The sequence below is a fragment of the Piliocolobus tephrosceles genome, chromosome 17, assembly GCF_002776525.5.
Source record: "Piliocolobus tephrosceles isolate RC106 chromosome 17, ASM277652v3, whole genome shotgun sequence".
Lineage (NCBI taxonomy): Eukaryota > Metazoa > Chordata > Mammalia > Primates > Cercopithecidae > Piliocolobus > Piliocolobus tephrosceles.
The window spans coordinates 52,481,567-52,495,505 of NC_045450.1; the positions used below are offsets into that span (position 1 = coordinate 52,481,567).

At 49.9% G+C, this 13,939-nt stretch overlaps 1 protein-coding gene across 2 annotated transcripts in view; it reads right to left on the reverse strand.

Annotated features, from left to right (window-relative positions):
- Positions 1-791: 791 nt before the first annotated feature.
- GFOD2 (glucose-fructose oxidoreductase domain containing 2) overlaps positions 792-13,939 on the reverse strand; it is a 55,767-nt gene continuing 42,619 nt past the window's right edge. For both annotated transcript variants that reach the window (XM_023210190.1, XM_023210191.2), the window contains 2 exons: positions 12,454-12,799; positions 792-2,311 (listed from right to left, as the gene is read on the reverse strand). In XM_023210190.1, the coding sequence (XP_023065958.1) occupies positions 1,413-2,311; positions 12,454-12,712 (1,158 nt within the window). In that variant the 5' untranslated portion in view covers positions 12,713-12,799 and the 3' untranslated portion in view covers positions 792-1,412. The remainder of the gene's footprint in view (positions 2,312-12,453; positions 12,800-13,939) is intronic.

Genomic DNA, 13,939 nt, shown 5'->3' on the forward strand with positions numbered 1-13,939 from the left:
GCACACTCCAACCCTCACAAGGATATCTGAATCCAGTACACAACAGGAAAACAAGCCTGGTGACTTCTAGAAGAGGTGCCAAGAGGAAAAGGAAGCCCTCCCTGGGCTTTTCTGGCAAGGAGCCCAGGGCAGGGAAGTGGGCGGAAGGTTAGAGAAGGGAACAGAACTCGGTCCAGGCTGAATGAGCCTGGCAGGCTGGTCAAAGAAGCAATGGGGAGGGCGTGTCCTTTCTCAACACCACTCCCCACCCTAGCTTCTGGAGGTGGTAGAAGGCTGGCCCTCTGCAGAGCACAGTCAAGAGCACAGTGGGTGACTGGCCCTCAGGTCCAGCCACAGCTGCTCCATGGGGCATGCCTGGAGCTCTTCCTCCTACTTCAAACCCTGTGCCACCTCCCTGAAACCACTCCTCCCCGCCACCTCAAGGGCACTCTGGCAGCCAACACCGTGACATTAAGAACAGACCCCTCCTGACCTCCAGCCCAGTGAGGTCCCAAACTCTCCCGGTATCTGCTGAGACGGCAGGCGCAGCAGCAGCCCATGAGGAAGTCCTGACTCCTGTTCTCTCAGGAAATCTTTTCTTCGGAGGCTCCTGGGATTTGGCTATGAGGGAAGAGGCAGGAGATGAGGGCTGGCAGGGGCAGCAGCCCGTGTGGCACAGTTGACGGTGATGACCCACGGCTGGCTCCAAGCTGCTGTGGAGCAATGAATAAAGAGAAAAACCCCCTACAGCAAGAAACAAGTCTTTCAGTATTAAAGAAACCCAACCTACCAAACAAAAACCACATGCCATGTCCTATTTTCTCAATTATTTATTAACATTTCTCAGATGTTCTAAAGCCCTCCCTTGCCTCCTCTCTGCCAAATCAGGGCCCTCTGTCCTACTTCAAAAGCCTGAGAGCTCACTTAATAAAGCAAGCCCCAGTCCCCACCTGGGAAGGGCCTGGTCACATGGGAGGGCAGGTGAGGGTCCCTGAGGGACAGCTTGTTGCCCTCACTGTTCCTGAGATGTCCCAGCCCAAGAAGAAAACGAAACTTCTCATCATTTCTCCTCGGGCCTCAGCCGAGCTGGCCCTATTAGTGCTTTCTCACCGTTAGGACTGCGGATCAGGCTGAAGGGCTCACCAGGGTGAGCCTTTCCGAGTCCCACTCACTGGCATCGCCATGAGGAGGCCCGGCGGCAGCTCTGCCCTGTGCACACTGTGGTAACCTGGCCAACAAGAACATTTGCCACCCTGCAAGTCTGAGGAGCAGGTGAGTTGCTGGAAGGGGTGAAGTCCCAGGGCCACCTCTGGCTTCACCCAGACTCATTAAATGAAAGACACCATCTCTGCTAGGGCCAAGCCCCTGTCACATCTGGCTGCTGTTCCCCTCCCTGGTCCCTCTGCCCTGTGGCAAGAAGCCCAGGTGCAGGTTCATAGGTTGTTCCGCTGAAGTGCCTCACACAAGTTCTGGTTGGTGTCGGGCTCCTCCGTCAGCACCTCCACAGCCTCCCACTCCCCAGATCGGCTCGACCTCTTGATGGCATCCACCACGCTCTGCATGTACAGCCCATCCTCGAAGGATGCAGCCATGGAGACAGGGGTGCGGTCCCAGGTTCGGCAGTCGCCCTGCCCCTGGAAGGACTGGCGCAAGGCCTGCACCATGTAGACCATGCCCTTCAGGTACAGCAGCGGGACGTCCTGGGGCCCCTGTTCAGGCAGCCCCGCACCCACGGCCAGCGAGTCCCTCAACAGCAGCTCCTCTTGCGTGGCAGAGTTCTTCTGCCCATAGAGGTCAGCTCCCCGGGCGACGAGGCGTCCTGCAGAGCCTACCACCATGACTTCATGCACAAAGGCGCCCGGCATGTTGAAGTTGAGTGTCACTGTGCTACACACACCCCCACCCATGAGCATTTGGAAGAAACAGAAGTCATCGCTGGTGACATGCCGGATGCCACGGATGGCAGCGTTCTGCCTCACAAATGTCTTGAGCAGCCCGTGCACCTTCTCGGCTCTCCGGCCGGTCAGGTGGGTCAGCAGGTCCACAATGTAGGTCCCCATGGTGTGCAGGCCCCCGCCGCCCATGAGCTCATCACAGATCCAGCCATAGCTGGGGCTCAGCAGGCTGCCTGAGTAGATGCGGGCATCGCAGATCATCACCGCTCCCACGTAGTGCTCCGAGATCAGCTGCTTCATGCGCACGAAGGCAGGCAGGAAGCGCAGCACATTCCCTACCAGGCTCATGAGCTGTGGGTAGTAGCGCGAGGCTGTCACCATCCGGAAGGCATCCACCGATGTTGCTGCCTTCTCGCAAACCACATTCTTCCCAATACCTAACAATAGCACACAACAGGAAATCTCAAAGTTCCAAGGAGGAATCTCCAGCATGTCCACCTGCCCTGAGGATTCTGGACTTGTCTGCCTCACAACTGCATGAACTAATTTTTTTGTTTTTTTTTTTGTAGAGGTGGGGTCTGCTATGTTGCCCAGGATAGTCTCAAAACTCCTGGCCTCAAGCGATCCTCCACTTTGGCCTCGTGAGTAACTGGGACCACAGGTGTGTACCACCACATCTGGCTAATTTTAAATTTTTTTTGTAGACATGGGGTCTCCCTCTGTTGCATAGGCTGGTCTAGAACTCCTGGGCCCAAGTGATCCTCCTGCCTTGGCCTCCCAAAGTGCTGAGATTACAGGTGTTAGCCGCCATGCCTGGCCCCAAATTTCTTCAAATAAATCTCTCTCTTAAACACCCTATTGGTTCTGTTTCTCTGGAGAACCCTGAATAATACAGGTGGGCTAGAGAGGTTGGCACACTTCATGGATGTGTCTCTATGCTGTCAGGTATTTATTAGGTCGTCAGCTTGGGGGCAAGGGAATCTAACCTATTTTCTAGGGGATGGGCTAGTCATAACTCCCACTCTTAGTCATAACTCCAGAGAGCGCCCTAAGAGTCCCTGCAGATTGTTTTCTGAAAACACTGGTCCAACAAGTTAGAGTGGCCCAAGGCTAGAAAATGCTTGGCTCTGGTAGGACGGGAAGGAAGTGAGAATACCCTTTTTGCCCTCACACCCATTCTGGGTACGCTGCAGTCAACACGCACCCAGAGCTAAACCTCAAAGCTGGACAAAGCCCTGAAGAGAGTGCTAGAGGATGAGCAGCTGGAAACTGAAGGGATGAATGCTGCTCCATGTTTCAAGATGAAAGCTCGTGAGGATATGAACAGCCATGAGACACTAACACCTGCAGTGTTCCTACAAGCTTCATGTGGTTCAAGTCAAAGGAAATCCTGTGCTAATACCTTAAATAGAAAACTTAGAAAGCCCAAAAAGCAGTATGGACTAGACACATACAGAAGTTTATAAGTCACAGTAAGCCAGGAAGGATAAACACCCTGGCAAAAACCCACGAAAAAGCTCTCCAATGTCCAATTGCTTCTCGGAATAAAAGCCGAAGTCCTTACAAAGGCCCCACCCATAAGGTCTTGATACATGATCTGTGCACTCCTCCAAAATTTTCTTTTTTTTTTTTTTAATTGAGATGGAGTCTCACTCTGTTGCCCAAGCTGGAGTGCAGTGGCTTGATCTCAGATCACTACAACTTCCACCTCCTGGGTTCAAGCAGTTCTCCTGCTTCAGCCTCCTGAGTAGCTGGGATTACAGGCACCCACCACCACACCCGGCTAATTGTTGTATTTTTAGTGGAGACAGGGTTTCACCATGTTGGCCAGGCTGGTCTCCAACTCCTGACCTCAGGTGATCCACCTGCCTTGGCTTCCCAAAGTACTGGGATTAAGGCATGAGCTGCCATGCCTAGCCACTCCAAAATCTTCTTTTTGATCTCTTTGCCTCCTGTGGTCTTTCAGCTGTTCATCCTGCTGTAGCCACTGAATGAGAGATGGGAACTGCTATGCAGGACTTGGTGACTGGGGAGAGGCAATGATCACAAAATGCTGAAGGGCTGAGAAGGCAGGGCTGGGTTAGGAAACGAGACTGAAAGCATTACACAGAGCCTATATGCAAAGTGGAAAACAGAGTACCAAGTCTTGGTCTGGATTAATTCGTGTGCTTACCCTTCTAGTTGAAGCCCATTTGGGCAATGTGTGCACCTGGGCTTCTCCTCCATGGCCATCCAGGCTCCACTCTGGCACTCCACAGGTACTTCCTGGTTGGAGCGGCAGCCTTAGGCCTGGATGCCTGTGACCTGGGGTAACCGAGTCAAGAGTGTGCCTTCTCCAGGTTTGTGCATCTTCAATAACCATGGTGTTCATCTTCCCTCAGGCCCCTGAACATTTTCTGAATGTTTTCAGATGGGGCAATAGTAAAGACACAGATTATTTCTGATGGCTCACTGCAGGGTGCAGCTTACCCTGATGGACCAAGATGGAATTTTTCCACACAGATTCAGGTGGGGCCAGCTTGCAGCAGAAACAATAGTAACTACAGACAATAAATCTTACAACAAAAAACTAAGAAAACTTTATAGAAATGGCCGATGTCTCGGCTGGGCATGGTGGCTCACGCCTATAATCGCAGCACTTTGGGAGGCTGAGGTGGGCAGATAAACTGAGGTCAGGAGTTTGAGACTAGCCTAACCAACAGGAAGAAACCCTGTCTCTACTAAAAATACAAAATTAGCCGAGTGTGGTGGCACATGCTGTAATCCCAGCTACTCGGGAGGCTGAGGCAGGAAAATCACTTGAACCCGGAAGGTGAAGGTTGCGATGAGTTGAGGTTGCGCCATTGCACGCCAGCCTGGGCAACAAGAGCGAAACTGTCTCAAAAAAAAAAAGAAGTGGCCGATGTCCCACGTGATGGATGGGCCCCAAGACAACTGACTGCCCAGGAAGAGTCAATTATTGGTGCTGGACTCAAGCTTTGGAGCCAGAAATTCCTATGCTCAAATCTTGGCTCTCTCACTTCATTGCTAGATGACCTGGGAAATTTCTAAACTTCTCTGGGTTTTTGTTTACTACTGTTAACTGTAAAGCAGGATTTTACAGTTACAGGGAAAAAAGGAGGACTAAGTCAACCAAAACAGTATATGTAAAGTACCTGGCTCAGTACATAGCTCTGTCAACAGTACGTTTTATTACCATCATCAAGGGAGGGATTCAGCCAATGTCACAAATACAGAGGAAAAAAGCCCACCGCGACTTGGATATTAAGACTTGGCTGGGCATGGTGGTTCACGCTTATAATCCCAGCACTTTGGGACGCCAAGGTGGGAGGATCACTTGAGTTCAGGAGTTCAAAATCAGCCTGGGCAACATAGCAAGACCTAGTATCTATTTTAAAAAAATAAAAAATAAGCCAGGCATGGTGGCATGTACCTGTAGTCCCAGCTACTTGGGAGGCTGAGGTAGGAGGATCCCTTGAGCCCAGGAGATTGGGGCTGCAGTTAGCTATGATCAAGCCACTATGCTCCAGCGTGGGCAACAGAATGAGACTTTGTCCCAAATAAATAAATAAATAAATAAATAAATAAATAAATAAATAAATAAATAGACTCACATAGAAACTACATTTTCCATGTAGTTTCTGCAACCTCTGCCTCCCGGGTTCAAGCCATTTTCCTGCCTCAGCCTCCCAAGACAGCTGGGATTACAGGCACCTGCCACCATGCCCAGATAATTTTTTTGTATTTTTAGTAGAGACGGGGTTTCACCATGTTGGCCAGGCTGGTCTTGAACTCCTGACCTCAGGTGATTCACTCACCTTGGCCTCCCAAAGTGCTGGGATTACAGGCGTGAGCCATCGCGTCAGCCCCAGGTAAATAATTTCTATGTTCTGTATTTTGAAAATCTGATTTAGTTTCTTCTTCCTCTTTTTAGGAGACAGGGTCTTGCTTTGTCACTTAGGCTGGAGTGAAGTGATTCTGGTTCACTGCAGTCTTGGTCTGGCCTCAAGCAGAGCCTTCCTCTCAGCTTTCCAAGTAGCAAGGACCATAGGTGTGTGACAGCACACCCAGCTGATTTTTTTTTATTTTTTTTTTTGAGACGGAGTCTGACTCTGTCACCCAAGCTGGAGTGCAATGACGCAATCCGCAATCTCGGCTCACTGCAAGCTCCGCCTCCCAGGCTCCCGCCATTCTCTTGCCTCAGCCTCCCGAGTAGCTGGGACTACAGGCATGCACCACCATGGCTGGCTAATTTTTTTGTATTTTTTTTTTTGGTAGGGACGGGGTTTTTTTTTTTTTTTGTTTTGAGACGGAGTCTTGCTCTGTCGCCCAGGCTGGAGTGTAGTGGCCGGATCTCAGCTCCCTGCAAGCTCCACCTCCGGGCTTTACACCATTCTCCTGCCTCAGCCTCCCGAGTAAGCTGGGACTACAGGCGCCTGCCACCTCGCCCAGCTAATTTTTTGTATTTTTTAGTAGAGATGGGGTTTCACCATGTTAGCCAGGATGGTCTCGATCTTCTGACCTCGTGATCCGCCCGTCTCGGCCTCCCAAAGTGCTGGGATTACAGGCTTCAGCCACCGCGCCCGGCCGAGACGGGGTTTCACCATATTAGCCAGGATGGTCTCGAGCTCCTGATCTCATGATTCGCCCGCCTTGGCCTCCCAAAGTGCTGTGATTACAGGCTTGAGCCACCGCGCCCAGCCAAGCTGATTTTTAAATTTTTTGTAAATACAGGGCCAAGGCTGGTCTCAAACTCCTGGCCTCAGGTGATCCTCCTGCCTTGGCCTCTCAAAGTGCCAGGATTACAGTCATGAGCCACCATGCCCAACTCATGTTGATTTTATAATGTCTTTTTAGAAAATCAAATTTTCAGGCTGGGTGAGATGGCTCACAGGTGTGGCAGTACACAGCTGTAGTACCAGATACACAGGAGGCTAGGGTGTAGGAAGAATCACTTGAGTCCAGGAGTTAGAGGCTGTGGTGAGTTATGATTGAGCCACTGTACTCCAGCCTGGATGACAGAGCAAGATTCTGTCACAAAAAACAAACAAAATCAAAATGAATATACAGGAGTTGTTTTTATCATATGTACTGTTTATCAGGCCTCTCCGAGAGTCAGGCCCAGCCTGGCCCCCTGGTAGCTCACATCCCGACCAAGCCCACAGGAGACAAATTGGTGCCTCTGTATGTCAACCTTCCAGCTCCTCTCACTTCCTACCCCCACCTCTGCCGACTTGACCCTGAAGAACCCCACAGAGCATCTGTTATTCGTACTTATGGGCATCTTAGCCTGAACTCCCAGGATTACAAACCTCAGTTCTGTAGCAAAGAACAAGGCATGTGGGTCGGTAGTCTATGACATCATTCAATCTCTTCAATTTATGACACTTCAATCCCCTGCTCTTCTTTAATAAAAGAAGCTTTTCAACAGGTGCTAGCAGGACAATAAAGAACGGCCAGCCAAGTGTCACATACCTGGGGTAGGGTGGCCAGGCTTTGCATGGGGCGCAGCAGGGAGAGTAGCCCCTGACTGCTAGCACTACTGCTTCTGGAGGGTCTCCAGTGCTTCTCCACACTTGTGGGCCTTCCACATTAGGGATAAGACAATCACAGTTCTGGGGGTGAATTCTGCCATTTGGCTGCTGAACACATATGGCTGACCAGGGAGGGATGTAACGAGGAAATGAGGTTCTCAGACACCCCATTTGAGAGCTGCCACTCTGACCAACTCAGAAGCCTCCTGCTATAATGCCTCACTGCTGGCGACAGAGTGGATACTGCAGTGTGAGGCAAAGAGGAGGTGGGTTGAGAGGAAAAAGGACTTTTATGACTGCTAGGAGTTTGGTGGTAATAAAACTAGGATAAGGAATCCCTGTTTCATGCCTCAAGAGGTGAGGAAAGGGAGAAAGGCCTCTCTTCTTGAACCTGAAAAATAGTATGCTTTTGTTTTTTTAGATGGGGTCCCGTTTTGTTACCCAGGCTGGACTGCAGTGGTATAATCTTGGCTCACTGCAACCTCTGCCTCCTGGGCTCAAGCTAACCTCCCACCTCAGCCTCCCAAGAAGCTGGGACCACAGGTGCACACCACTGTGCCCAGCTAATTTTTTGTATTTTTGGTAGAGATGGGGTTTTATCATGTTGCCCAGGCTGGTCTTTAATTCCTGAGTTCAAGCAATCTGCCTGCCTTGGCCTCCCAAAGTGCTGGATTAGAGGTGTGAGGCACCGCGCCCAACCCTGAACAACAGCATGCTTAAACTTAGGACCCAATAGTATCAGTGTGGGACTGAAAGGACATTTTGAGTTAAACAGGCTCCTGCGGGCTAGTTGTACAGGGTCTTTGGGTAGCCATGAAAGACATGTCTACCTGAGTTTATCTAGCTTTCCTGCCAGGAAGTCAAGGGAGAGATTAGAGAAGCTGAAATCTGCTGGGCACAGTGGCTCCTACCTATAATTCCAGCACTTTGCGGGGGCCAAAGTAGGATGATTGCCTGAGGTTAGGAGTTTGAGGCCAGTTTGAACAACATAGTGAGATCCTGTCTCTACAAAAATGCTTTCTTCTTCTTTTATTTTTTTGAGATGGAGTCTCGCTCTGTCGCCCAGACTGGAGTACAGTGGTGCGATCTCGGCTCACTGCAACCTCTGCCTCCTGGGTTCAAGCGATTCTCCTGCCTCAGCCTCCTGAGTAGCTGGTATTACAGGCATGCGCCAACACACCCAGCTAATTTTTGTATTTTTAGTATAGATGACGTTTCACTATGTTGGTCAGGCTAGTCTCGAACTCCTGACCTCGTGATCCGCCTGCCTCGGACTCCCAAAGTGCTGGGATTACAGGTATAAGCCACTGCGCCTGGCCTGCAAAGTGTTTTTCTAATGAACCACAGAAGTGCCAAGAATTGGGCACAGAAGCCCACCTTTTAAAGGTGACAGACTTAAGAAAACATTCAACTGTGGCAAAAATGCTGGGGCACCTTGCACTTAAAATACAATTTCCTGAACCACTTCTGAACTGAAGAATGAAATATATTAGGGCTCTTCCCCTCTCCCCTTTAAGAAATTGACAGGAAAGCTTTAAGGATTAAATCGGAGGTAGAAGATGAAGACCAAAGCAGAAAACAAGATGCCATAAAAAGAGCTGTCATATGAAAAGTCTATCTCTGGAAGGTAAGTTCAATCATTAATTTTAGGAAAAACTAATAACAACAAGGGCAAGAAATTATCTCATGGCCTTACAAGTAAGGTAAAAATATAAAGCTCTAGCAAGGAGAGAAAAATCACAGCACGAAGACTTGGTGAAATGTAACCAAGGTGTCATTCCTTAATGTTCCTGGGCCTCAGTTTAATTCAAAATGATTGGATCAGTGGCTCTCAATCCTTAATGTCCACCAGAGTCACCTGCAAGGCTTGTTCAGACACAGATAGCTGGATCCCAGACATTCAGTAGGTTTGGAGTGGGGCCTAAGAATTTAGATTTCTTTTTGTTTGCCTTTGAGACAGTCTTACTCTGTCACTCAAGCTGGAGTGCATCATCACTGCTCACTGCAGCCTCTATCTCCTGGGCTCAAGCGATCCTTCTGCCTCAGCCTTCCGAGTAGCTGGCACCACAGTCATCTGCCACCATGCCTGGCTAATTTTTAAACTTTTTTTGTAGAGACGGGATCCCACTATGTTGCCTAGCTGAGAATTCAGATTTTTTTTTTTTTTTGAGATGGCATCTCGCTCTGTCGCCCAGCCTGGAGTGCAATGGCATGATCTCGGCTCACTGCAATCTCTGCCTCCCGGGTTCAAGTGGTTCTCCTACCCCAGCCTCCTGAGTAGCTGGGACTACAGGCGCCCTCCACCACACCTAGCTAATTTATATATATATATTTTTTTTTTTTTGAGACGGAGTCTGGCTCTGTCGCCCAGGCTGGAGTGCAGTGGCCGGATCTCAGCTCACTGCAAGCTCCGCCTCCCGGGTTTACGCCATTCTCCTGCCTCAGCCTCCGGAGTAGCTGGGACTACAGGTGCCCGCCACCTCGCCTGGCTAGTTTTTTGTATTTTTTAGTAGAGACGGGGTTTCACCGTGTTAGCCAGGATGGTCTCGATCTCCTGACCTCGTGATCCGCCTGTCTCGGCCTCCCAAAGTGCTGGGATTACAGGCTTGAGCCACCGCGCCCGGCCTAATTTTTATATTTTTAATAGAGACGGGGTTTCACCATGTTGGCCATGATGGTCTCAATCTCTTGGCCTCATGATCCGCCCGCCTCAGCCTCCCAAAGTGCTGGGATTAAAGGTGTGAGCCGCCACACCCGGCTGAGAATTCAGATTTCTAACAAACCCCCAGGTGATGATGCTGCTGGTGGAGCGTACCAAGAACCAGAAAAAAAGCAAGCTTGCTGCCAAAGAACCCTGGGGTTTTCTCCTTCCTCTTGTACAGCTTGGAAATGGTCTCTGTGGGGAACCCTAAAATTCAGGAAGAAGACTGAGAGCCTCCAGGGCTCTGGCTCTGGACACACCTCACCTTTCCAGCCTGCATTCAAGCCACAAGGGATGGCAAGGAGTCAAGTGACCATAGCGGCTTGCTTCCCCTTGAACCAACTTGCTGCTAAAGTGTTGACTTAGGTCTATTTCTGAATTCAATCTGGGAGCCACCGTCTGACCTCACAAGTATTTGGTGACCAATGAATGAGTAACTCCAATGTCACACATCCTCAGAGAGAGCTCTCTGGAAGAAACAAATAAGGCCAAAACTTACTTGCTCCAAATTGACAACCAGACAGACTGAAGTTCTTTCTCACTTCAATGAACATTTATCCTTTCCCACCCACAGGACCAGAGGTGACAGACACCTTTGTATGACATTCCTCAGAAGGAGGGAAAGATAAGTAGCAGACCCTGAGGTTTTCCACCATGGCAGTGGTCAGGAAGAGTGGAGGACAGCCTCATGGCACCAGTTCCTGGACCTAGAGATCTTCGGCTGCATCAAAGAGACACTTGGCTCCTATCACCTCACATAAAACAGTTACTCAGTCAAGTAAGTATATGCTACTTGAATTGTGACTATGTCTTCTGTCATCTACCTTGTAATATGTGTTATTTCTAGTTGCCTCAATTGGACTATAAAATCTGAAGGCAGGGAGGGGTCCAATCTAACACAGCTTTGAATGTCCAAAATGACATCAGGACAGTGACTGGCACATAGGAGGCACTAAAAAAATAACTGAGGCTGGGATTACGGGGATGAGGCATGTAATCCCAGCACTTTGGGAAGCTAAGGCGGACGGATCATGAGGTCAGGAGATCGAGACCATTCCAGCTCACACAGTGAAACCCTATCTCTATTAAAGATACAGAAAATTTAGCTGGGCATGGTGGCAGGCAGCTGTAGTCCCAGCTACTCGGGAGGCTGAGGCAGGAGAATGGTGTGAACCCGGGAGGCGGAGCTTGCAGTGAGCGGAGATTGCACCACTGTACTCCAGCCTGGGTGACAGAGCGAGACTACGTCTCAAAAGAAAAAAAAAATGCTGGGCACGGTGGCTCACACCTGTAATCCCAGCACTTTGAGAGGCCGAGGCGGATGGATCACCTGAGGTCAGGAGTTCGAGACCATCCCAGCTCACACAGTGAAACCCTGTCTCTACTAAAAATAAAAAAATTAGCTGAGTATGGTGGCAAGTGCCTGTAATCCCAGCTACTCAGGAGGCTGAGGCAGGAGAATCACTTGAACCCAGGAGGTGAAGGTTGCAATGAACCGGGATTGTGCCAGTGCACTCCAGCCTGGGCAACAACGGTGAAACTCTGCCTCAAACTAAACTAAAATAAAATAAAATAAAAATTGCTGGCTGAATGTTTACTGGTTTACTTACTAAACTAGGTTCTGATTTATATTAGATAAAGAGAAGAAGTTGACTCCAGTTGACTAGAAACAGAAGACCAATGGGAACTGCAGGAGAACAGCTCAGCAGGCCACGCCCAGCCAGGGACAGGAGGTTACCAAGCCAAAACTTCCCAAGGGAGTGGAGATGTCATGTGAGCAGGCTGTCAACCGATCTTGTCAGGGAAGCCAATGCTGTCAGAGCCTTTCTGTCCTCTGGCAATACAAAACTGCAATTTGGCAGGAAGGGTGTGTGCTCACTATAGTCAAACACTGACAAAACATGGGAAATGGTAGCCTTGCTACACAGCCTCTCCTTCCTGTGGTGCTGTGTGCCCCAGAAATGGGAGAACAAACACACCAGTCACAACCAATTCCCCGGCACCCAGGGCTCGGACCTCTAACTTCACATAAACCTCAAAGTTTATGTTGCCTGAGAGGCAACCATCTCCAGCCCCTTGATGGCTGTCTCTTATAATACTTCCTTAATTTCCGTTCAGGGATTTATAGATGGGAGGTAGGTTAGGCTATGTCTTTTTTCTCCTATAGTTATAAGAACTCCCAATATGCCCTCCCCAAGCACTGCTTCAGGGACAAGTGATGTCCCAGAGTTCTCCTCCCTGCAGATGCGAGCCTAGGAAGGAGAGCTCAGAGGAGGGGTGTGACCCTCCGAGGACTGCCCAGAGGGAGACACGATCTGCCCCTGCCGTGGCCTGCTGGGCGTACCTAGAGCCTTCACGGATATCTGCCGGGTGAGTGGAGGGGGGATGCTGATGCACACCAGATCCACGTCTTGATGCAGCAAGATGTCATCAGTCCGGCTGGTATAGAAGGCGATGTTCATCTCCTCAGCAAGCTGCTTCGCCTCCTCCTCAGTCTTCCCCCACAGGGCCTCAACAGTGAACCCTTCTGCCCTCAGCAGCGGGACCAGAACTCGGGCGGAACTGCCAGTCCCAAACACGCCCACTCCTGGCAGCATCTTCATCCCGGCCTCTCTCTTTACCAACTCATCTCCTCACAAGAGCCTCCAGCATGGATATGATCTTCCAAACGTCCTGGTCAGACATGGCTCCTAGAATAGCAAGCATTACACTGGTTATTACTGGAGAAGACACTCAGCTGAGGCTACTTTCTTCTTTTTTTTTCAGATGGAGTCTCGCTCTGTCGCCCAGGCTGGAGTGCGGCGGTGCGAAGGCTACTTTCAAATAAGGAAGCAACAAGTTCTCTGCCAGAAAAGCACAAATGAAATATGGCTCAAGGCCAGGCATGGTGGCTCACGCACGCCTGTAACCTCAGCATTTTGGGAGGCCGAGGTGGGAAGATCACTTGAGGCCAGGAGTTTGAGAGTAGCCTGGGCAACATGGCAAGATATCATCTCTATAAAAAAAAAATTTAAAAATAGCCGGATGTGGTGGCATGCGCTCATTGTAGTCCTAGCTACTTGGGAGGCTGAGGTGAAAGGATCACATGAGCCCAGGAGTTCACAACTGTAGTGAGCAACAATTGCACTACTGCATTCCAGCTTGGGCAACAGTGCAAGACCTTGTCTCGAAAGAAAAAAGAAATACTGTTCCAAGATGAAAAATTGTAGAATCTTCTTCTTCCATGGAGACTGAATGATAGGAAAAACGGAAAATGATAAAGCTGGATTTAAGTCTCTGCTCTGCTACTTAATTTTCTGTGTAACCCTGGACAAACCATTCAACCTTCAAGGCCTTAAATGTATAATAAGGGGAGTAATTGATCTTTAAAGTTCCTTCTTGCTGTAAAAGTTCATGATTCTATACATGACAAAGAAAAAGAAGAGTGGAGGCCAGGCATGGTGGCTTACACCGGTAATCCCAGCACTTTGGGAAGCCAAGGCGGGTGGATCGCCTGAGCTAAAGAGTTCAAAAACGGCCGGGCGCGGTGGCTCAAGCCTGTAATCCCAGCACTTTGGGAGGCCGAGACGGGCGGATCACGAGGTCAGGAGATCGAGACCATCCTGGCTAACACGGTGAAACCCCGTCTCTACTAAAAATTACAAAAAACTAGCCGGGCGAGGTGGCGGGCGTCTGTAGTCCCAGCTACTCAGGAGGCTGAGGCAGGAGAATGGCGTAAACCCGGGAGGCGGAGCTTGCAGTGAGCAGAGATCGCGCCACTGCACTCCAGCCTGGGCGACAGAGCTAGACTCCATCTCAAAAAAAAAAAAAAAAAAGAGTTCAAAACCAGC